Source organism: Nyctibius grandis, chromosome Z (genome assembly GCF_013368605.1).
Source record: "Nyctibius grandis isolate bNycGra1 chromosome Z, bNycGra1.pri, whole genome shotgun sequence".
Lineage (NCBI taxonomy): Eukaryota > Metazoa > Chordata > Aves > Nyctibiiformes > Nyctibiidae > Nyctibius > Nyctibius grandis.
In genome coordinates, this window is record NC_090695.1 from 23,960,301 (window position 1) to 23,985,847 (window position 25,547).

The 25,547-nt window shown below is 43.0% G+C and overlaps 1 protein-coding gene and 1 long non-coding RNA gene across 2 annotated transcripts in view; both read left to right on the forward strand.

Annotated features, from left to right (window-relative positions):
* The first annotated feature begins 58 nt into the window (after positions 1-58).
* On the forward strand, positions 59-13,295 carry LOC137676560 (uncharacterized). The gene is made up of 3 exons (XR_011050099.1): positions 59-825; positions 6,627-6,787; positions 11,095-13,295. It is a non-coding gene; the product is annotated as an uncharacterized lncRNA (long non-coding RNA).
* A 3,604-nt stretch (positions 13,296-16,899) lies between these two features.
* The window catches only part of HOMER1 (homer scaffold protein 1), a 103,348-nt gene continuing 94,700 nt past the window's right edge, over positions 16,900-25,547 (forward strand). Inside the window, exon 1 of the mRNA XM_068423204.1 lies at positions 16,900-16,975. Within this exon, the coding sequence (XP_068279305.1) occupies positions 16,971-16,975 (5 nt within the window). The 5' untranslated portion in view covers positions 16,900-16,970. The remainder of the gene's footprint in view (positions 16,976-25,547) is intronic.

Sequence of the window (25,547 nt, forward strand, 5' to 3'; positions counted from 1 at the left end):
TGGCGGCACGGCAGGGCCAGGCGCATGCGCAGCGGCGGCGGGGCCGCTGGCCGGTTCCGGCGGGCAAACGGGTAGGGAGGCCCCTCAGCGGCAGGCTGGCGGAGTGGGCGGCCCCCCCGGCGGCCGGCCGGCCTGGGGCCGGGGCAGCTGCCAGCCGCGCTGCTGGGGGTGCGGAGAGGCACGGGCGGCGCTGTGCGCTGCGGGGCGGGGGCGCCCCGTTCCTGCGCAGCCCTGTCAGGCGGCGCAGGTGTCGGCGGGGCCCTGGCGCCGGGGCTGCAACAGCATCACGTCCCTGTGAAGGCGGAAGCCGAAAGCCCGGCCTCACGGCCTGTCCTTTCTCCCTCCCCAGCCGTCGTGGTTCGCAGGTGGCTTGTCCGACAAACACCCAAGGGCCTTACCTGTGCTGAGGAAGGAGCAGAAGGCGGAGGTTACAGCTCACAGTGCTCCGCGGACAAGCAGTTCTGGCCACAGCCAAAAGACAGAAATGATAGCACAGCTATTTCGCTTTCTAAAGTTATTGACCGATTGTAATTGAAGTGCAGTTCAGAACTGTGTCAAAATATAATATTTGAATAAATGTTACAGTTTGGACACCAGAGATTGTAGGTGTGCTAGGGTAAATCCGAGGTCAAGAACGGGCTAACACGCTTACATCCTGGAGGACCAAGAGCTCAGAAGATACCAGCGAAATGAAGATTTGATTCCTTCCTCTGGAGCAGGACAGTTGCCAGAAGTGAACTCTTGGCATTGAGTAGGTACTGAAATGAGGAGTTTGTGCGCACACGTGCACACACTGTCGAAGCTTCCATCTTTGAGAGGAAAGGGGTAAGTTGAGGGCTTGCTCAGTTGAGAGCAGGCCACAGCTGGGGAGCAGTCATGGCTTAAGGCTCTGGCCACTCACAGATTTAATGGATAAGAAGGAGACAAAGCGCAGGGGCCCAGGTGAAGTGGGGCTGCAGATGGACTGTTAAGGGAAGCTTTGGGCTGCAAAAAGAATCCTTCCCTCAGGACTCTTTCATTTTGGCCGTGGCCTGGGATCCTTGTGTAAGGGCCAGCCCATGGCTATGGTTAGCATTACGTTTATGAGAGACAAACCCTAGTGACATATATGGAGTGAAGCTGCAAAGGTAGTGCCAAAGGAAAGTTTAGCCACAAAGAAATTTCCCTTAACAATTTTTCATTTTGGCCATTTTTATTACTATTTTTTTTTTAATTTATTTGAGGTCTTGGAGTAAGGGTCAGCACATGGCTTTGGTTAAGGCTAGGGTTTGAGTTCAGAGAGAGACAATGCCTACGGGTCTAGGTGGAGTGGGACTGCAGAGAAGCTGCTAGGGGAAGGTTTGGGCTGCAGAGTGTGGGTTCTGGGCAATTTTAGGGTTAGAAGAGAGACAGTCCCTAGGGGTCTAGTTGCGGTGGGTCTGCAAAGGGGCTGCTTAGGGATGGTTTGACCTGCAGAATTACCCTCCAAGAATTTAGTGAGGGCTGTGTTTGGGTTTACCTGGGGTTAAGGCCCTGTGCATATTTAGGGTGAGGAGAGGACAGTTCATAGGGGTCCAGCTGGAATGGGGCTGCTGAGGGAAGGTTGGGGCTGCAAAAGGAATTCTCTGAGGACTTTTTTATCTGGGCCATGTTTGGGGCTGTCTGGTGTTAAAGCTCTATGCACTTGTAGCATTAAGGTTTGAGGAGAGACAAAGCCTAGGGATCTAGACGAAGTGGGGCAGCAGACAGGCTGCCAAGGAAAGGTGTGGGCTGCCAAACCAGTTCTCTTCTGAGAACTTTTTCATCTGTGCCACAGTTCAGGTTTTCTGGGTTTAAGAGCTACCTGAACACTTTTAGGGTTAGGATTAGAAGACAGACAAAGCTGAAGGGTCCTGTTGTGGTGGGGCTGCAAAAGGGCTATGAAGGGCAGGTTTGTGCATCACAAAGAACCCTCCCCAGAGATCTTTTCCGTCTTGGCTGTGGTTTGGGGCTTTGGCTAAGGTCAGCCCACAGTGAGGGCTATGATTTATAGATGTTACAAAGTCCCAGTGTGAGTTGTTTGGGGGGGGGGGGCGTTGATAAGGGTTTGAAATGGGAAATATTGGGATGAAGAAGAGTTTTCCCCTGTGAAAGAATTCGGTCCCAAGAGAGCTTAAACAGAGGATGAGTAGCATAATAGATATCTAGGTTCATGAGAATCCTACCAGTGCCCAGTTTTGCAGGACTTTGATTTTCATCTTGAACTCAGCCCTCTTTATATGCTATTTGTTTGGAATCAAAACTTACCTTTCCAGTTTCTGCTCAAGGCAGAAACTTCATGTCTTAACTGTTAAAGTCAGTGATACAACTCCTGATAGCTGGAGTTCCCCATTTGGCCCATTCAAACGGTGTTCTCCAGACCATTTGACCACTCTTCTCACCATAATCTATCCATTAACCAATAACAAGTAATTCTTCAAGGTTTCTCACGTTTGCCATGGGGCCTACAATAAATATAACCTGATACAATCAATATGCCTAGTAGCAGGCAGTGTTTGTAGCAGTGTGTTAAGCATCAACATTTTTTGTACAGTGAAAAGGAAAAAAAAAGATTTAGGAATGCATTTACCCCATTAAGATAACTTCTGTTGCTGTGTTTTTCCTTGTCTCCTTTTCCTCCGCTCCTTGGCAAAAGGCACCCTGATATTTTGTGTTCTCCTTAATCTGGATACTAAACCTAACCTTTTTTTTTGGCACAGACCGTTCGCTTATTAGGATTTTTCCCCATGTGTTACCTGCATCCACTTGTCAAAATAGCTACACATTTCAGAGAGGCACCTGAAATAACTTGACATTTTACAAATTGCCAACAGCCTTGTGAAACAACTCGCTGTGCTTTGACATGCTGAGAGCTGTTCTATTTTTTTCAGTATGTGCCTTCTTACTTCCTGACCCTGACTGTGATCTCAGAAAGTTAACAGATGAGATTCTTCTCTCAGAAAAGACCTACAAAGCCTTACTTCTGTTTTTAGTTATTCAAGCAAAGACTCAGACTGATGGTCAAGAGATACTCAACAACTGTTCAACAAAGAATTTGAGAACTAGAAGTACAGATTCCGCCAGAACCCCCCAAACAGAATAGGATTAGGACTGGTCTTGTGTTTCTGCCTCCAAAGAGAAATATTGCTTTAGCATAAAATTGGTATATTTATTGTAACAGAAGAGTTTGTAAAACTAATTTATTGGAACAACAACAAAGAAACTGAATGACCAATGAAAGAAATTTATGGTCTATAACAGAAGTAGAGGATGAGTTCAGCCTCTAAAAACTATAAACAATATTTAGTTCTTATAGAAAAGAGACTGGTTTCCAGAAGTCATTAGCAAAGAGGTCTCTGATAAACCAGCTGCAATCTCTCTTATAGAATGGAAACAATATGCAACATTAAAGTTCCTGTTTGGTGCTATTTGCAATTTTCTGAAACTTTCAGAGCTGAAGTGCTCCATGTATAGTTGTTGTCTGAAGGTAAATAGTGCTGGAAAGTTTGATCAAAGCAGCTCAACATTCAATAGTTCAAGGAGAGAAAATGAAGGAAAAAACCCTATTCCTCTATGGAAACCTTTGTCTAATATTAAAAAGTCTATAGGCTTTCTTCTCTGTCTCTTGACACCAGATAAGGCCTATGGGAACTGAGACAGGTGTATGTTTAGACTGTGCTTTACCATAGCAAACAGCCTTATGAAAGAGCATTTGATACTACTGCTTTTAAAACTGTTACCTGATTAAGAGTGATTAAAAACATCTACTCATCCTTTCCCCACTGGGAAACTACTCAACTTACTTGAAACATTTTTCAGTTTCAAAACCAGCTGTAATATATGATCATTTATGATGTTACTATTCTTCAGGACCAGGTCTGAAATAATGAAACTTGTATCAGTACACTGCTTCATTTTAAGTATGCCATTTTCATATTTTGTGCTGAGACCAAACATGGCAAGTACATAAAATAAGAAACCTAACTTCAGTGAAATAAATGGAGTTATAACAGGGATGAACACGATATAGGATCCACAGAGAAGTCTGCAGCTTTTTAATCATGACACCCCTATGATGTGCTTTGCAGTTTGTTTAGAAATCAGGATATTCTGGGATTGAAGCCAAACCAGAGACTTAGGTCTAAAATAAATTTTATGTACCAGGCAAAAAGCAGCTTTCCTCAGGAAAACAATACAAGATTATAATAATAATACAAAAAACTTAAATTAGATGGACATTAAGAAACAGTATTAAAAAGGTACAAATCAATTGCTGAAGGTTGGCAGGTGTCCATGTAAATATCCACCGCATTAAAAGCAAGATTCAAAAGTTTAGCAAGTGAATACTAAGGGAAAAATTAATAATGTTCTTAATTAAACAAATGCAGTGTTTTTTTCCCGCTGTGCAGCATCCTAGTTCTGATGTTCAACGTTCAGCCAGGTTCAATGATGTTCATGTATGCCTTTATATGCTTTCTTTAGTGCTTTTTAAGTGAGAGGTCAGTTGATACATTTATTAAGTAAAATTTTATATATGCTAATTTTATATATGTATATACATATCATGTAATATACAGTACAGTATTTATGAAATGTAATTAGTGTATCATAGGCATTGATAGGAAAATGTTAAGTAACTATGCAAATGGATATGTTGAATCTCTGAATTCCAACTTAAAATTATAAAATACAGATTTTATAAATCTGTTGTGCTGATTTACAGCAAAAATATATTTACAGTTATCTTTATTTGGCATGATCTAAAAAATGTCTATCCCTGTATCTTTTTCAGATGAGTTGTTTTTATTGCACCATTTTAGGCTACTGTTGAAAATACACTATTTGTTTTTGATGAGAATTAAAGCTGTTGTGATAAATGGTTAATGCTGTGCACTGGTTAGATTAATGAGTATATTTGCAAGTAATTTCATTACTTCAGTGCTTTGGCTTTGTAAATTTTGTAATTAAACTCCTTTAAATACAGCTTTTTTAAAGGAAGATTTAAGTTCTGGGTTTTCCTAAATTTTAACATGTTCTCTTTTGTGTGAATGAAGACAAGTTTTAAAGGAAATAGATGGGGCCATGAATTTTGATTGAAAACAGCAGATGATGCCAGTTAATTCTGCACAACTCTACAAAACTGTTTTTTTCACTTAGTTTTGTTTTAATCCATTGTACTTTTGGGAAGATATTCATATTCCCCACGTCCTAAACTAGTCAGTAAAGTTTTTGAAGGGTTTGCCTGATATGTCAGCTCCTGAGGGTCAGGTATTTAAGAATTAATTTGATTATTGTCACCAAGGTCTAGTAGATATTTCAGTGTGGCCCAGTTTTTATCAGTGGCTGAGAAAAATCGATTTAGGGTTAACTCATTAAGTTAACTTTGTTCATATATTAACATCTCCAAACTGGGGGACAGACAGATGCAAACTTTTTTTCTCTTTTGAACTAAGCATTTTATAGAGACAGTAAGTATTACCTCTATTTTATACTTGACTTTACTAAATTAAGCATGCACTTAGAAGTTATGAGGTCTCAACGAGCATATTGAGATTTGGGCAAGTCGGGAAGGTCCTGCTCGGAGTTAATAAATAAAATATACCTTGCTACCTGCTGTCTTTTTTCCTCACATTTCCTATGTGCACTGCCAAAGCTTGAGTAGGGTGCGAGAGCTAGCTGTTGGTGGTCACCTTAAATTCTGCTGTATTTTTTCACTGTCTTCATCAGGTTTTTATGTCTGGTTTGGATTGAGTACTCATTTGTGGAGAATGCACCTGAACACAGAGTTTATTTGATTCAGGAGTTTTCCCCATGTTTAAGAACTATATTCATTAGTTGGGTGTAAATGATGACAGTATTTTATGGAAAAAACTTTTATGTAGTGGCTTTGCTGGCAAGGATGTGTGCCTATCAGCTAAGAAATTCCTTGATCTTATCCCCCTGGAGCAGATTATTTAAGATATTACTATTCTGCGTATTACAAGTCTCCTTACACAAAAGCTATTGTAAAGTTTGCCAAATTTCAAATACATTTGGCAGAATGTGGAACATTTTCATGTACCATAAAAACTTTGAAATAAAATGTACTAGTGTTTAAGAGTTTTTCCTCAAGAAATCAGAACATTCTTGTTAACAAGTTTAAAGATTACCTTAAACTTTACAGTATGTGTAAATGTGTTTTCTTCAGGGCTTTGCATGTGTTCTTCAGGGCTTTTCTACGAAGCCTTACAATAGGAATAACTAAAAACATAGATTTTACTTAGCATTTAAGTAAAGCAGCCTATAAAAGAGTTGGACCTAGGTACTTTGGCTCTGAAAACCCAGGTCCCTCTCTCTCAAGTTGCTAGCATTCATGTTACCAGTAAGCTATAAAAGTGACTTTCATTTTTAAATGCAGGCAACCAAAAGATGGACACATATCTGTGTGCCCATATATACTCTTGATGAAGTCAGTTACAGAAGCCTGATCAAAAGTTACAGGTTCAAAACTGGAACAATTCTGTCTACTGCAGCAGTAATTCACAGCGTTGCTTTCATTCACAACCAGCACTTTTCCAGGTGCACTTGGTATATGTTCTTTAATGAGCTGTAATTCAAATAAAGTAATTTTTCCCATTTTGCATTTGCAGACATGTTCCTTTGTGCCTTCAGTTTTAATCTGGCAGTTTTCAGGCCAGATAGTTTTTCAGCCAGTGTCACAGAGGAAATGAAACGGCCCCAAAGGGAAGCTGCCAGCACCTTATCTATGAAGAGGCTACCGCATATCCACAATACATTACACCAGCTTGAGGCAAGTTCAGTCTTTGTTGTGAGCTGTGTATTAGTACAGTTTCTTCTGAATAATTTATAATGTTGCTGTGCAAACTGAGTTAGTATTAGGAGCCCTAGAAATGTCAGGTTTCAAAATAATCCTTCTATTGGTAAAACTATTCAGTGTGAAATACTATATTAAAGCAACACTGAAGCTGAGCTTTTGGAATCACAAAAGGCAGGAAATGCAGAGTTAAGGTTGCCATGGAAACCTTAACTCTACACCTTTAGGTAGGTGGTGTGCTATGGTTTTAATTACTTCCTCTTTGTACAACTCTATATAGGTGTTCTCCTTTTATTATGTGAATTCTAATTATATTGAATGCTATTTATAATACATATTAATTGCACTGGCTACTCAGCAAACATCAGAATTCAGGCATTAGCTGTGGCTGACTGTATCTTGCACTCTAATATTAAGGTGACTGTATGATATGTATCTAGAAAAGAATATTATGGCTAACTTATTGGCCAAGATATTAAAAAGTGCTTTTTCTGAATTAGAATTGCACAATATGGCCATCACATTGCAGAGTATCCTCACAAGAAGAGCAAAATCTTAGAAAACACAGGCAATTTATAGGAGGTAAACTGAAAATGGTACTTCATGGAAGTTTAACCAGGATGATGTTATGCTTCCAGCAAAGCATGAAAATACAGCGTTAGTCCTTTACAAGTGTGCATTGTTCCCTCCCGTACTTGTTCCCTCCAGTAATCCTGTACTTCACAAGACATCGCTCTTGCTCCTTCTCCTCCAGTTTATTTCCCAACAGTTTGGTGAGCAGTATGAAGCCTCTGCAAAGTTTCTCCAGCCCAAGTCATAACTCCTGTATCTGCCTGCTAAAGGGGCAGATTTATATGAAGTTTTGTCTTCTTTTAATTAGCCAGTGGCTTGACTGAGATGCAAGGAATGGCCAGATGTTGAACATGAAGAACCTCAGGTCAAGAAACCTGGCAGCAAGCTAACATCTTTAGTGTGGTATCTTGAAAGGTGTAGCAAACTGTATGGTACATTGGTCAAAAAAAGTCCTCTGTCCATGACAACAATTCATATGATGTCTGGGAGAATCTGTTTCAGGAGACGGCACACTTACGGCTCACATTTCCAGTACATTCAATAAAGTTCAGAAGATTGTAATCAAAATAGCAGAAATAAAAGGATGCACTGGGAGAAAGATGTTAAAATCAGCGTCGCTAATTTTTGTTTCTCAAACTCCTGGTAGTACTTTTGGCAGCACTGTTTGGGTAATAGCAAATATATTTCTAGAATGTATAACTTAAAACAAGTAATCATGATCTTCAGGTAATGTAAAACCTTACCCTTTTACATAAATCATAGACATAGAAAAAACTATGCCAAACTATGCCAACAGAATTCAAATGTAAAGCCAGGTATTTAGGGTGAGGAAATGACAGGAATGACGTTGCTTGTGTAATTTTAATTCAGCTGCTTTGTGTGTATGCATTATGCTCACTTAATATACCCTTCGGTCTGTCGAAGCAGAAATCCTATTAACGATGCTAACACCTCGTATTCCCAAAGTCTCGCGTCTCCCAGAAGATGGTGAGGACTCATGCCAACTTGAAAGTCGTCCCTCAGCTAGAATTACACAGGTAGTGTAGCAAGGAGGACTTACGTTCCCCTGAACAGAATTCAGCTACCCTAACTATAAGGTCATTCTCTCTTTCATTTCATTTCTCTTCCTCCTCCCCTGAAAACCTACTTCTGTGGCTCTTCTTACAGCCTTTACAGTACAAGCCTTTTGTTCCGGGCAGGTGGAGACTTAAGTGTCCACTAGGAAAGGCATACATGCCAAGTAATGCCAGACACAAATCTTTGAGGGAGGTTTTCCTTCACTGCAGATCATCTTCCAAGCAGATCCATCTTATACATTCAATGAGGTAGGAATTCTGTGCAAATCTATCTACAGTCATGTAGTTACTTTACCATAATGTATATTTACACACAGAAATGACACAGTTTGCTTGGGCATCCTCAGCTGTGGAATTTCTAACCCTTGAGAGCCTAATGATACCGCCTTTCAGTGCAATGTCCTTAGTCTGAATCATAAAAGACAAGTGGCACCCTGTGGCATCATATGGTCCCACAAGGGCCACCAGCAGGATGGAGTCATGTTGTTACTTGGCTATTCAGAATAACTAGAGCAATGTATAGTTTACCACTGTTCCACAGGCTGCACTGGACAGGGGTGAAATGCAGATGGAGCCTGTGGGTTTCACTGATGTGTGCTGGCAACAGAGGAATGACATGCTGGGTCTTTTACCTGCATGTGGAGGAAACGCCTGCCCTGCTGAGCACACGGCCCATCCAGTTTCATCCATCAGATTTGAACAGTTCTGTCCCCTCAATCACACCCTGTTTCACCCTCTGCTCTTTTGACTCCTCAGATCTTTATTACCTTTGACTTGCCAGTTCCAGCTGCTAAACATCAGACTTCTCTATTCACTGCCCTACCAGTCTGAAGCCTCCCTTCTGCCCTACAGCTTAGATTTTCCTAGTGTTTCTTTCATACAGTTTCTCTGACTGTTAACCTTTTTCAAGCTTCTCTCACTAGATTTTAGCCCTGAGTCTTTATCTGATCTCCGTTTCATTCTTAATTCGTGGGTTCCCACTCCTTTGTTGCCATTTCTATCTCTGATCCTTAGTCATGGTTTCCACTTAGCCTTCTGACTGTTTTCCCATAATGTGAAAAGCTGGTCTGACTTTTTGTGAAGCTGGTCCTGGTCTCAAAGGCGTCTTCTCTCTTAAGCCTGAGCTGTAGAATGGCACCGGAGCAATCTTTAGAGATTTGTAGGTAAATTTCCAGGTGTGTGTTAAAAGTAATTTTTTTTTCAAAGTTTAGCCTATTGTAAATTGGAACAACCTGACAGAGGAATGGAAGAAGACTAAAAGTGAAAAAAAAAAAAGACATTCAGAATGTTTATGGCCAAATTTCAATTCTCTGCATCACAGCATGAAGATATTAGTGCTTCTTGAAGCTTGGTCAAAATTTTCTCACATGGAGAAAAAACCTTTGTATATGCTAGGACTTCATTCTTAGCAGCAGCTGAGGTGCAGGTGCATGGAAACTCTGTGGAAATAGTTGGAAATTCTGGATGTTCTTCGTGGAAGGATTTACAGAAATACAGCATAATTTTCTCCAGATATGACTCTTTCAAAGTCTCAGAAAAACTCATGTCTAAGAAGGAAAACTCAGGCACAAATTAAGCAGCAGCTTCAAATATTCACTGATTCTGTTGTTAGAAAGTCTACAAGAACTTTTAAAAAATAAGTGGGAATGAAGAGCTGCTAAAAACACAAGGCTAAGTATTCTAAGGCAATCTTATATTCACTAGTGAATGAGTCCTTCATACACTACAAGCTTTCGGACCCTGAGAAATAAAAATATTAACCTATTATTTCAAAGAGGAAGAATGGATACAGAAATCATGGGCGTTGTTTGGAATTTGTTAGTTCTACTAGAAATCAGCTTGGTCTGGGTTGGCAGGAGTGATCAAAAAGACAAATGCCATGTGATTGCTATGACTTACTCTTTCTGAAAACACAGACCATATTGTCTATAATGTAAATATGACTGAAAAACTTCTTTATCAGTATGTGGCTTCTCAGATGTGATTCACAGAGGGCACACTAGAAAAGAAGACTCATTCTGTGCAAGTACAGTTTTGCCAAGAAAGGAATGCTCTTGGAGAGGTTTCAGATCCACAATGCCATTAGTGCTACATTTCAAAACTCATAAGTAAAAATACACTGGTTTTTTACAATATTTTCAGCATCTTCAGCTGAAAGTGCAAAAATATCTGCAAGGATTTGGGGAAACAAAGCTGAGTGATGTATATAGATAAACTCGGAGTAATTAGACAGAAATGACAGGCTGACATAGTCAGTCTACTGGTATGAACTATGCTTTCTCTATGGTCAGAAGAAACACTGGAGGAAATAACAGCTACTGATAATCCTGACTAAGAAATGAAAGCATTACTCAGGGCTCAGTATCTTAAAAAAATTCCTGTAGGGGTGTAGTGCCACAGAGCTGCGCAGGACATGTGCGATCTATTTCTGGTGGTAAGACAATAGAAAGTTCGAATTGGGTGCCAGAAAACTAGCATTCACTGGCAACAGGACAGAGTTAGAAATATTGGACCATGAGGCATCTCAGGGAATTATGTCATACAGTTGCTTTCAAAAACAAATCTACTCTTAGTTTGAGAGTGTCACATTTACTTGAATATAAGGCAACACTTATATTTTTTCATCTATTTCAGGAGAAAAATGGTGAATGTAAATTCCTCCAGAATCCCTCCAGGCCCACCTGATATGACAGTGAAGATTTTTCTAGGCTGATGAAAATGCAGACGGAAACCTTGGGCTCAGGGAAGAGGATGCCATTTACTCTGTTCCCCTCTTTCCTCTACTTCATTTATAAATTAAATGCAGATCCTGCAAGGGAAAATGATGGAGAAGTGATCCCACTCACTGAAAGAAGCATGTATGTGGAGAGGGAGATTTGTGATTAGAAAGGAGGACAAGGAAAAGGCATAAAGGAGTAGGAGGAAGGAAGAGACACTAAATAGCAGCAATGCATGAGAAGTGAGGGATGTGTGAGGTGCTGGCTCCCTCATCTTCAAAGGGAATAAACATCTGTGGTTTCCTTAGGGATTTTGGAATTTACACTCATCTGGTATTAAACCAAACAGCAGGTGATGTAAGGGAGCAGCAGTAGTACCCCAGCGCAGAGCACTAGAGGAAGTAGTGTCTGCAGTCTGCAAGCCACCGGAGGAAGGATGTCTCTATCCTTCCAGCTACCTTCACCTCCTCCCACGTGGAGGCAGTGAAGGCTGCCATCTGTGATAACTTTTCAGTCATTGCTTCTTTTGCAACCAGTCCTTGTTTTGGAAGGCTGCTCTTGAAGCTACCAGCTCCTTGAAGATCAACAACCTTTGGAGTGCCAGGAAACAATATTTATAGTGAGTTTATACTCATTTATTTTTTCACCCTTTATTAGCTCTTTTTGATCCCTTGCTTGTGTTAACCTCACCCAAAATATTTGGAGAGCATAATACTATGTCGTGTTGGATTTGAGTTTGATAAACTGAACAAGCCAATTTCTATTTTTCTGCTCTCAAATAATGGCTCTGAGGTTCCCTGAACATCCTTAGAATTTCTCTTTGTTTTTGGTGCAGCTAGAATTCCTTTTTTTTTTTGCATCTGCTGACTAGAGCTGAACAAGGAATTGCAGTTCAAATATGTTCAGTGCTTTACTCACTGAAATGGGATTTCCCTGTCTCTTACAAGCACGTTTGTCTTTTCTGTGGCAATGGTAGCTCCTAATCAATCTGCGATCAACCAATACAGATCTGGTTTTCCATGGCGAAAACAGAGGTACCATGGAAGGTTAGGCAAAATGCAGACCCTTGCGGTGCTTCTTGCTTTTCCAGCTCTGTTCTGCTGCTCTTCCAGGACTTTGGCCAGGCCAGTGGTCATGTCAATACTCAGCAAGCTTGAGATTCAGACAGCACAGCCATCTGTGTTTTTTCCATCTACAGGTATCCCACTGGGAGGTTCAATCCAACACTCCTTTCAGACGTATCGATACTGCTGCCAAGTTTACAGGTGTTGCCCCAGCTGGTTGGCCATTCAGGACAAGGGTGTCAGAACAGGGTTTGGCAGCTCGATCGTTGGCGATGAATATACATGCCAGGAATATGCTGGCATGTATATATACTTCAGAGCAGCAAACCACAGTCTTTCTCCTTCACCACCCTGTGCTTTGCCATGCCTGAAGCCATCCATCTCTTGTTTGATTGTGGCATTGCTTGGTATCTTTGCAGAGTAACAACCACTGACCTGCTGACAGTTTTCACCAGGCAGCACGCTCTACAGCTCAAGACTGCCACTATCAGAGTGCTCTAGACAAAAAAAGTGTTCTGAAATAGCAGGAGAAAAAAAACCCAAAACAACCAACTTAATGTTGAGGCTCTTGTCATCACTATTAAATTTTTCCATGTTATATTACTTCAGTCTTCAAGATGAGATGATTGTGTATTGTTTCTCCTGTTAATGTCTACAGTTTAATCGCCTGGCTTGCTTTCTTTGTGTCTGCATGTACAGTTCAGCCTTAGCTGATGGATGTCACCATGGTTTTGTAATATACAATAATTTGGGGAATGGCAAGACAGAGAATTGATTTCAGTAAGCTTGGGAAGTATAAACAAAGGCTTTTCCCACAAGACTAATAATGTTAACTCAACGAAATCAACCTGGAAACTGATGAAAATTGTAAAAGGGTGTAATTGAGAAAAAGCTTAAGGCTTAGAGAAAGCTCAGTCAGACTTGGAGGAACAGTAACAATAAATATGGAAGGGAAGTGATCAATTATGTGGGGCTTCTACAGTTAACTGTAATAATCAATTAATGCTGTTTAAATGAAGAATTAAGAGGAAATAAAGATGAACCATAAGATTTACTTGGAGTGATGCTTTCTTTGTCCCTACAGCTCTGTTCCCCCACCCAGGATCTTATCTGTCCTAGTACTCTTATTTTGTTACAGAGGAGCATGAAATATGTAGAGCATTTCACAAGTCAGTAAAGACACTCTTGGTATCTCACACAGGGTTGTTCTGGAGATAGCAGTGTTTCTTTGTCCTTAAATCTGTTCACACCTCTCATTCTCAAGTGAACACGCAATTCTTTCCCTCAGGGCTCAGTGTGTGTTTGGTTTCTTTTATATTTTTTCTTTAATCTTCAGTCTCAGGGATTTCTGGCTTTGCACCCATACGGTGGGAAAACATACTTCATGCAAGCCAAATATGTGAACAAGTTGAAAAGCAGAGACAGATGGAGCCATCTCTGTGATATCTGAACAAAATGCTTTGGACATAATGAAATACTAAAGCATTTGCATTAGTGTGTGAGCTTGAGCTGAAAGAACAAAAATGATGCAAAAGAGTTACTCATATGTGGATTTAGAGCCTTAGTTTCTTTGCTCTTGACCTGCTGTTACTGCATGCAAAATATCATGTGAGACTTCTAGAAGCTAATGAACCTAGGCTCCAAGCTACTTGAGGGGCTATATATCAAGGGCCCTATATCAAGGGCTATATTTACAAGCTGTGTGTTGTTTACGCTTGCCTAGTTAAATTATTTTTGATCATAGTCTCTTTCAGTCTTATCATATGGAAGAAAGAACTGTTGTGTGTCTTCATCTTTCCCCCACCAACACTGGGCACTGCCTCAGTTTTACTGATAGAAGCCGATACATCTAATTTGATTTTTAGTGGAAAATAAATAGAGCTTCATATGTTTCAGAGTTAGCAAGCGAAACCCAACCAAGAAACGACACAGGCAGTCCAGAAAAGTAATGCAGATTCATCATAACTATGCATGTTCCGAGCATTGCCCACAACAAACCTTGACTAGTGGCAACTAGACTGTTGCCACTCAGTCTAAAGTTTTTGTAGCTCAGTGCCCTTTCTTTAGGTTATGAAGTAGTGTGTGAGAAATGGGAAACTGAGGAAGCTGTTGTCTTCTCCCTTGTGAGGCAGTCTGCCTCACTGCTACAGCTAGGAATGATTCATGCTAGGTTTCTTACGCTTATTTTTGTCTGGAGAAGGTTTCCCTTGACATTTAATTTGTCATCTTCACTCTTCCCATGGCTGATTACTTTTATAGGTCAAAATGTTGAAGCAAGGGTCTGTAAAACATGTTTGTGTGTGAATCAAAATAACTTTTAAAAATGTCTGTCCTTACTCTGGAGAGATCAGATTGTTAGGTAAATCCTTTCACTGTCGTTCATTCCAGCCTCTTCCTGGGATAGTCCTAGGTAGCAGAGATCTTACGAGAGGACGAACAAACTTTTGTTATAACAACAGCTGTGAACATACCATTGTTGGTTTTGTTGTGTTTTACAATGCCATAACATCCAAAACTTGGGTCTTCTTGCATTTTTACGTGAGGATTGACATCTAGTATCTTATTGATATCTCCCTCTTACGCTCATTATAGTTTGATACACCTCTGGTGGCTACAACATTGCTTAGGCACGAAAATACCATGAAAAAATTGGAAGTGGTCCTAGAAGTAGCAAAGAGCTGGGATGCATGTTCCACCTGGGGCATCTCAATGCCATTGGCGTTGTCTAGGAGCTGTTATACCTAACATTTATAAATTCAGGAAAACTTGGGAGTTAATTGAAGTATTTGCTGAACCTAAGATGAGGTAAGTGCCCAGCAAGGTAGTAGGTGGTGCGGAAGCTTGGGCTACTCTGTTGAATTAAAAGCAGCAACACCCAAGATCTGTTTGCACGGTACCATTGGAGAATGGAGCCAAAAATCGTAGGATCTGCTAAGCTCACAGTGTGGGCTGTTTCTTTGCAGTACTACTAGCACAAACGTGCTGGAATCCACATTTTCGGGGGCAATTTTATAATGGCTGCGGTGTTTCCTCCCCGGTTAGTCCGTAACGCTGCCGGGGTTGAAGCGTTTGCAAAGCAAGGGGATGCAGGCACGTGTTTGGGACAGGGGACCCGCTGCCTCTGGAGCGGGGCGCCCTGCCGTTCCCACCCCCAGGGCAGAGGGCTGGAGAGCCGCCGCAGCCGCACGCCGGGGTGGGCTCCGCGCCGCCTGCGCCCCCGGCTCCCCGTGCCGGGCCGCACCACCCGCGGCGAGCGCGGGGCGCGGCGTAGGGGGCGCGCCGCGTTGCCGCAGAAACGGCGCCGCAGGGGGCGGGGGCGGGAGGAGGCGGTCTGGCCGCCGCCAGCGCCCCGAGGAGGCGGCCGGAGGCGGCCGCGCCGCGGCGGGCCCCGAGCCCTCCCCGGTCCCCGCTGTCCCCCCAACCGCCATTTCCTATTATAGAAGAACTTCCGGCGGCGTGGATCACTCTGACATCATCCCCCGCACGCCGGTGACGTCAGCGCCGGGAGCGGTGCGTGACGTCGGTGCGTAGGGGAGCGCGGTGACGTGTGCTACTTAAAGCTCCCCGGGCGGAGGATGGAGGCAGAGCGAGCAGGTGCCGCCGCCGGTAGGAGTGGGCGGGCCGCGTGCGGCGGCGTGTGCGGCGGACTGTAGGGCCCGGCCCGGCTGTCCTGTCCTCTCCTCTCGCCGTCCGTTCCCTTCCTGCGGGAGGAGCAGGACGGAGGCGCGGGCTGCGCGCGGCGGCTGCGCCTGCCCACCGCGAGGAGACGGGCGGGCGGTGGGGGAGGTGTGAGGCGGAGGCGGGGGGATGCGAGCGGGCAGAGGCAGCGGCTCGGGAGCGCCGGAGCAGCCGGGCACCGCCTGACGCGGCGCTCGCTCCCTCCCTCCGTCCCACCGACGGGGCTAAGCCCGCGGCCCCGCCGCAGAGCAGCTCAGGCTCGGCGGCGGCAGCAGCCCCTCCCGCCACCCGCTGGCAGTGAGCGACCCGCCGCGCCCCGGGGCGATGCTCGCCCGCTCACCGCAAAAGAAGGCGTGACGGCGAGGAGCAGACCCGCCGCCGCGGGAAGGAGGAGCAGCGCCCCGTATCTCCGCAGCCCGGGGTGGGCAGGCGGGCGGATCGTGGGAGCGCGGCGCCCCGGTGCCCGCCGGGGACGCGCGGCCGCAGCCCGCCGCTAGCTGCCTCACGCCCGCAGCCCGATGCCAGCGCCGGTGCCGCGGCTCGCTCTGCCTCCTCGGGAAAATGCACCGGTGCTCGCCACGCTGCCGGTGGGGGTGCTAGGGGGAGCGGCGGCGTGGAGCCCTGCGCGCACCGCCTGCCCCAGCCCGCTCCGCGTCTGAGGCGCACGGAGCCCTCGGCGGCCGCTTACGTCCCGGCGAGAAGCGCCGCAGCCGCTGCCAGCCCCGCGCGGAGAAGGTGACTGCTTCCCCGTCCACCCGCAGGAGGGGACCCGTCTGCCCCCGGAGCCGCCGCCGCCCGCCCACCGGGGGGCCGGAGCCGCTGCCTGCGGGCGCCTGGCGGGGCCGGCGGCCATGGGAGCGCGGCCCGCGGGGGGTGCTCCCTAGGGCCCCGCTCGGCCCGGCCGCTGCGAGCCGGCGGCGCGGCCCCCCGGGCCTGCGCGGCACGACGAGCCCAGCGCAGCGGCCCGCCGCCACGGGGCTGCGGAGCTGCCGGCGCGGCGAGGAGCGCCCCGGGGACGCGGCACTGCCGGTGCCAGGCGCCGCCGGCCGCCATGGGGTAAGCATCTCGCGGGGGCCGCCGGGCTCGTACCGGGGGAGGGGGGTGGCGGGTGGAAGCCACTGCCCGCCCGAGCTGTTGCTTTTCCAGCGGGCGCTGCTGGATGCGCACGAAGGCGAGTGGTTTTGGTGGCGGGGTGCTCAAGGAGGAGGAATCCTGCCGCGATCGATGCTGTGCATAAGCCCGGTGAAGGAAAAGCGGTGAGGGGCGCACCACGCTCTGCAGCGGGTTGCTTCCGCCGTAGCCACATCGGATCGCTGGAAGAGCCGTCTTGGCTTCCAGATCCCCACCGTCAGGACCTTCCCACGGTCGTTAAGGGATGGTCGGTCCTGAAAACGGCTCCTTTAAGCTTAGTGTGACAAGGCGAAACTTCAGAGCAGCGAAGGCTCATTTTAACTCTTCGGGAGTCTTCAGAGGATGTAAAACAACGTGTGAATTTCCCAGTGAAGTGAAGAAGGCTGTAAGGGAATCTGCTTTACAGCATGTGCCCTAGTAAATTGGGAGATCCAATTGAGATTTTAAGGAAATGAGGAGGAATAAAATCTCTAAAATGAATCTGATGGCATCTAAATTACTAGATAAAAAACTTTCCACGGTTGTGTCCTTAGTAATTTGTATAGTGAGATGAAAAAATAAACCCTGGCTGCTGGGCTTGTCTGATAGCCTCTGAATGGAGTGGAAATGCATCCATGTTCAAAAGCAATAGAAACCTGGTATGATTTGGCTAACTGCAAGGTGGAGGCAGACTTCTAATGCATTAACAAGATACTGGTTTCCTAAGACTTTATGACATAGTTCAGAGTATAAAAGTTATAAATTGTCCTTTGTATTTTGGTCATTCAGGAATTCAGATATGAAATTGGTATATTAATACGGAAGTTAAAAGTGTCTCTTTCCTCAAGCCATGAAGGACACTTCGAATTCTCCATTTTTTTAAGTTCCTAGCATGTGGGATGGTAACAGCTGCATCCTTGTCTCTGTCCTAGTCACTGAGGTTCACTCTACAAGATGTAGGAAGGAGTGACTTCTTAGGCCAGATTTTATTTTCCTGTTGTCTTCCCTTCCGTTTAACAAAAGAAACAAACAAACAAAAACTAATAAAAAATCCCAAACAGAGTAAACCCGAGCTTGCAGCTATCTACATATTCAAGAAAGTGATAATGTGTTTCAAAAACCTGCCAAAAGGCTAAATGATAGTACAATATTTTTGGGATATGTTCTTAAAACTGTTAAGCAGACACAGAATTATGTAGGTTTTTAAATTCAAGTAATGGAAAACCTCTCATTTACTCAAAATCAGTATTAGTTTTGTAGATAATGTCAGTCAAGTATATCATATTACCAATACACAGAATTGTTGAAGAGGAGTAAATGTTATTTCTCCAGAACTAAACTGAGCATTTCTGAAAACAAAACCCTGACTTAAACAAAAAAAAAAAAGACCCCCCCCCCATTTCATCAGCTCCAGTACTGCTGGTGTTTTAGTGTCGTAGCTGCATAACGAACAGTACAAATCTGTGTCTGTAGAGGGAGTTGAAATAATCTTAAATACTGAAGTTGTTGGTGTAATGAGGACAACAGGACAAAACTTGCTGGCAAAGATTTTGAGGGCTACTTAGACGGTACACATTGAGGTGTTGCAATATTAAGTTCCTATGCAGACCATCTTCTAAGAAGGTGGGCAAAACCAGAAATGTAGGTGTGTGTTACTGATAAGTGCCCTGTGAGCAAGCACATGCAAGCCAGGGCCAACACCAACTCCGTGGGTCTGCAGTGAAGTATCAGACATTTGCTAGTCTTCAGAGCAGGGGTCTTGATTCAGTAGCTATTTTGTATTGGCATCTAAATGCAGTTGCCCCTGGATTTCAGAGTATTTCTAAACCAAGGTGTGCTGGACTCTGAACACTGCAGTTGTAAAAGTAGTCTTCTGATACTATGCTAAGGTCTTAAAATTGAGTGTTCTAAAAGCAAGTTGCAAAATGGTTGATAATCCACGTACCTGGTCGCACAAGGGTCTCTGTACTGTATAATGGGTACTGCTATCCTGTGTAAGCTTGTAATGAGCTTATCGTACCTGGCTGGTGGAGAGTTTACCTGTTCTCATGGGTAGAACACAGAAAACTTACGATGGGGGAGAGGAATTGTCTTGCCAAACCAGCCGTGGCTTTCTTAGTCTCATTTGTTAGAGTGAAGAATTCACTGTCCTGCCAGTGTAGTTCAGCCTGCTCAGCGCGTTGAATACTATCAGGCAAGCCAGGTAATAGTGCGCTGTGTATGTGATGGATACCAAGCTGTGAGTGACTGGTCTCTGGACCAGTGCTGCTATTAAATATTTGTTTTGAGAAACCTGAAACTAGAGAATGGTCTATAGGGTGCAGCAGTTCAGGAGACGACCTTCTTAGTGAAGTATCCCATGTCTGTGGGTGTCTCATCTGACAGGAGAAGGTAAACGAGTCAAGCTGTGGGGATCGTATAGGCCAGGCACATAGGATGTCCACTCTTGCTTCTCACCTGCCAGTCTGTCTCTCCTTTCCTAGTTCCTCATCCCTGTTGCATAAAGACAAGTTCTTATCAATAGTCACTGTCCAGTGATATAATCTTTTATTTGTGCAGGCCCTTCTGCTGGGTTGGCCACACAGAATATAGCATTCTTTAACAGGAAAACATGAATTTTTGTGTAAATAAGATGACCTCAGTATGTTCTGTTCATAACATGTCTCTCTTGTATTCCCAGTATTGAGAAATACAGAATTTGTCAGTATTGCACAATCAATCTTCTTTGAGGAGAGATTTGATTACGTTAAAAATCCTCATGAAACAGATCTTAAGTAAACATATCCAGGATATATATTGGTAGCCTAGATTATTGTATATGTTGACCATGTAAATTCTGTGTTGAAGCTACAAACCATCACTGTATTTTACTGTTCATTGGTACAGCTTTTAATTCTAGCTGGGGGCAGGGGAGTTAGAGGTTTGTTTGTGGACCATGATGTAGTCACTGCTTAGGCTGAAATGAATACTCTTCATGCGAGACACAGTATGGAAGCTGCACACCTGTGAATTCTGGTAGGGGTGAGAAGTTCGTGTCCTGTTAAACTTAATCTCTTGGATTAATTCCTCATTTATTAATGGGTAGTCTCTCCATAACTACTTTCCTTTATGGCTTTCTGTGCCATGGACAAGTATCCAAGTTTATCTTACTAGCTTTTCCCTTCACTCTTGCTGAATGATAAGGAATTACAAGGCAAAAGCTTCTGTAAGTTGTGCTTGTCTCTGCCATGTCACGTTAATCAAGGTGTCTTTATAAAGACTTAAGCTTCTCTTCACTTTTGTTGGACAATATTTAGTATGTTATCTTGATAAAGGCGGTCATGATATGTGTCAGTTTGAGATGACAGAATTAGAATAGTAGGGTTCTTAAGTTGGCTGGAGAATATTGTGGAAGATTAGTATTTTAGGATGTAAATAGCATTGTAGTTGCTTACAAATAAGTATTTTATTTTAATTTTTGGCGGTTGGGAAAATGTCTGTTGCTGGTTGATCCACTCCTAGGTCTTATACTTTTTGAAGGATGGGGAGATAGTCAAATGCATTTCTTTAAAGCACTCAGAATGCAGGGTCCCATTTTGAAGAGAGGATACTATAGGTGTAGGGGAATTGACAAATCATGCTAATTCTAAACTGTAGGATGTAATAATTTTTACAAAGCCCGTTTGAAGCTCTAAAATCTAAAATTGTGTCGAAGTCTATACTGTTTGAACATATGGGATAGACACATCTTGCTTTGGAAATTGGTTTTGGTTTGCTACCTCTTGACTTGCTTTTTTAGGTGTTTCCAAACCACAGTCTTGTCCTTAAACTTTCCAGTTTCCTTTCTCCAGCTGGGTAACAAGACATGAACACTATAAAGCTGTTAGGAGCCAGAAGTATTGTTGATGGTTGAATTTGACCTGGCTCATTTCTTTAGCCTGTCCTTTTCCCTCCCACAAGGCTTCATGATAGGTCTCCAAAATCTTCATCTTAGCAACAGTCCCATCAGCTGTGCTCCTCTGACACAGAAATATTGCAGATAATAGAGCAGAAGGTACAGCTTCTTGGCAGTAGTTCAGTGTTACTGCAATTCCTGGCCTTCTTGCTGTCTCAGGGGTAAAATGAGGTGCTTATTGTGTGAAAGCAATGGCAGCAAAGTGGTTTATGCCGTCTTCTGTAGCAGCATGGAGAGCATAACAAAAACAGATCAACATAGCTTACCATAGATAACACCCACAAAACTTGATGATCTGAAAAAAATTAGTAAGGTATAAATACATAGACGGACTGTATGAAGATCAGCTTGAAATGGTTAATGAACTACTTTGTCAGACAACAATGTGTGGAGACCTCTGCCATGCTTAAGTTATCTTCTCTCACAGTAGTTTTATGACCATGAAATAAGCATGAGAATCTAAACCATCTCTTCTAGCCTGGCAACACATACATGTGTGTCCTGAACACCATGGGGGATGATTTCCATGCTGATGTAGTGAAGCTATTTGTAATGCCTTAAGGTTGCGATTGATCTGTTTCAATATTTCCATGCATTATAAAGATGATGTAGACCAGCTCTTTGGGTGAAATCCTAGTTCTGCTGAAAATAAGCATTTCGGTCCTTCACATTCATCATGTTGAGATTATTTTTATTCTCAGTGTCTCAAGGCAAACATCAGATGAATGCTTTGTGCTTGTGCTCTTGTGATTTCTCTCTCCCAAACAGTGCTTGCCCTACCACAATTCCCGTTATTTTTGCAGGACTCATAACCAGATGTCAAGCCAATATGTGAGGAAACATGCAGTCTTGAAGCCGTAGAGATTGCAATAGCTTGAAATCTGTTAACAGGCCACACTTCTAATTGGGGAAGGCAATGACACCTGACTGACATTAGAGTGTTCCTGCCTGCTAGTTAGTAAAAGCAATACGTAGAATTCAGATATCACTTTTATGGGAATTTTGTTGGAAAACATTTATTCTTTATGATTGACTCTTAAGATTGTGATTTGGTTTAAAGCTCTCACCTGATCACTCCTTAAATCACAGCTTTCCAAATCTATGTATCTGTGTTAGTGTACTACAAAGAGAAGAGCTTTATCTCACGATGTAACACTAGTTTACTAGTAGTTTCTCATTAGTATAGGTGCCTGGGACATCATTTTAGCTGAGCCTATGGTTTTCCAGTGTATTCCAGATCAGTGATCATCTAAACAATGCGAACACTTCATACAGATTAGAAACTTAGTTCTGCTCTTTTAGATATCTTTAATTTTGAAGCTGTTGAGGCCTAAAGTAATTACCAAAAGCTGATGTCTCTTCTAGCCCAGAAGTTATAGTTTAAGAGGCATTTAGCAAGGGAGCAAGTGTGGTGTAGAGCTACCCAGTGAGACTGAGGCCAGATCCGCAGCGGAGCTCACATTGATATGTGTATATAGATGCACAGAGAAATTAAGTGTGCTTGTGTTTTAACAATGTGCTCTTTGTATCTGAGGTAGTCCTGCACTCAAGAAAGTCTCAGGCTTCCTCAAGTTTGTGGTTATAATCTTAGTAACAAGAAACTGTAACAATGAACAAAGGGACAAAGTATTCTGTATTATTTAAAGTAAAATAAAAAATCTGAGTACTCAGTCCATCTCTCTTTTTTTTGTTGTTGTTTTAAAGCTACCATCTTTGGTTGAAACGTGTATTTAAAAGCTCTACACAGGTGAAAGGCTTCTGTAAAAAAAATTACAAGAGCATACTTTCTAGTTCAGGGTTTCGTGCTGTTCTCCCTGCAAGGCTTTTGCAGAAGTATTCAGTCTTAAAGGTACAGTGCAATGGGTGTGGAAGCATTGCACTATGAAAAATCCACTTTCAGATCTAATTTTGATAATAGGTTTCTTTTCCCCATTCTGTTGCAAGTATCTTAGTTTTTATTTTTTACAAGGCTGAGCCATGTGAGATCCACCAAACTTAGTATTGTGTTCAGAACAGGGAGATCGGAGGGAGAGGAGGCTAGAGGGAGTTGTGGTTTTATTCCACCTGGGACTTGCACCATGCAGTGTTGAGCTCTGTTGTACCTACACAGAGCGCTGGTAGTGGTATTAATGTTGTCTGCTCCATTCTGCAAAGTAATGGAACTGTGTTTGAATACTGTATTGATTTTCTGGAACTGCATCACAAATATGCTTCTGGCAACACACTGCATTCTGACACGTTTCTCTGGTGGCAAGCAGTGGTGAATGCCAGTCATCATTAAAAAAATTAGTCTGGGGAGACATTGTTTAAACATGCAATAGATGATGCTGGATTGCCAGATACAAGCATATATTGACATTTCCAGTATCTGGTCATGATTTTTTATTTTTTTTTAGCTACAGATACCGTGTTAGCTAACTTAAGCAGTCCACATCACTCATTTTGACTAATTACTTTTAACTGACTAAAGAGGGAAGAACTTGAAATACATAATTCCTCTCAGGTTTTTCTTCTTCATCCATATACATGCAAATGATTCACAGGCACTGTTTTGTGCATCTTTTTGGCTGTATTCTTTGTCAACATCTTGATTGTTAAATTTTCGTTGAGCTTGCCACCAAAATTGGGAACAACAGAAGACAGGGGCTGCTTTTTTGTGTTGTCTAGTGCAGCACAAACATTTGTGCAGTGAGCCACATCGGTACTGTAACTTAGCTGACTGCATGGCTGTACAAATACAGGGGTTGGCACAAGGGAAGTGTCATTACAGGTGGGGTAGACCTACCTTTTGCTACAGTAGTGTCTGTTTATTCTGTCGGGAAGTGTTCAAAAAGATCCATACTCAGGCCTATCCCTGTCTGAGTTTGCTTCTCAGTGTTGAAGCTCAAGTCTGGAAAGGTTTTTTTGAGACTGTCCGCTAGGTTGAGTCCCAGCTTGTTGAGAAATGGCATTTTTCCCCTTTAGATAGTGTCTGTCCTAGTAAAAAAACATAACAGGTAGTATTGCCAGGGCTTAGAATCTGAGTTTTCTAAATGCTTTTAAATGACTTATTCTGTAAATAGTATGCCATAGTCTTGAATCCATAGTTAATCTTGAAGCTATTCGTGTAACAGGACATATAATGAGATATTCCTTGAGTTTTGAAAACTGAAGAATGAGCTTTAAATGGTCAACACTTACAGTGAAGTGTTGGTGAAATAAATCATCTTTAACATGTATTCTCACAATTCCTGCTTCTTGTGCATGCTCACTTCCAACAGTCTGCTAGCCCTGGCATGTCTGTACAAAAATCTAGAAGAACATACTGTGTGATACTAGAGAAAACAGTGTTATCTCCAACACATGACTTACTGTGGAGTGTGCAGCCATGTCAGGGCTTCTTAGGATATGAAGTGTTTTCCATGCCAACAAAAATAAGCATATGGAATAATATATGCTATGTAGCTCTGTTGTAAGATCATTGAGTGCAGTATCTGAGGTCCTCAGCAACTATTTGACCAATTGACTTTGAAACTGGAATGCCTGTGCACTAGCCATATTTTTCACTGACTTGTATGTGACTAAAAGGGTTAACCTGCAATTAGGCAGGAACAATTTGTCTTGGATTAACTGACTTTTAGCTTCTAGATACTGATTTCCAAGTGCTTTTTCAACATCTGAGTATATGTCATTTCCATGTCAATATTTGTTCTTTTTCTTTTACCAAACATAGAAGGATTTCCTGTGTCTATTTTAGCAAGCCAGCTACCCAGGCATCCAGAGCTCTCTGCATCTAGACATACGTAGGAACTGGGTTCCTACCAGGAAGTGATTGGCAGTGCTTGGGAACAGGTGGTGTCCTGCTGATGTGAGTCCTAGGTAGGCTTGGTTCTTCAGAGGCACTGCACAGCTCAGATGGCAGCATGTCTGGCTATGCACAGTAGTAAAGCTCCCAGGATCTTTGGGAAGCTTTCTGGAAAAAGACACAGGCACTGAAGCACATGATTAAGTAATGATCCATTTCGATGGGATTTCTGTGAAATGTGAGCACTACACTCTATAGACTCCCTAAGTTACCTCACATCTGAATGCAAATGCTGCCCATGTCTCTTACAACAGATCTTAATGGGCCACTCAAGATCTGAGATAATTTTTACTGATGATTATGTATTTGGTGACCTTAAATGTGAGATACATCTTTTAAAAAAATCCTCCCTTTTTGTTCCGCTAATTATGAATTTTTAAAATCAGGTTGGAACAAAAGCTAGAATAGTTCTGTTACTGGGATGGGTTGAAGGGCATTGTAGAAGCCTTTTCTGTAACATCTGTGACTTACTATTATTGTTAGCAGGATTTGAGAATTAATATTATTCTGGAACAAAGCTCTTAGACAAAGGAAAACAACCTGCTGCCTCCCCAATTGTTCTTGCAAAGAACAATTTCACTTAGCATGAAAATATATTTAAAGAGTCCTCTTCTGCTCCTTAGTAATAACCTTAAACCCTAGATTTAAAGAATACTGCTGCTCTTGAGTGCTCAGAGATGGACAAGGTAATCCTCAAATCACTTGCACTTACTCAGCCTTTACAGATAGGACCCAAGTCT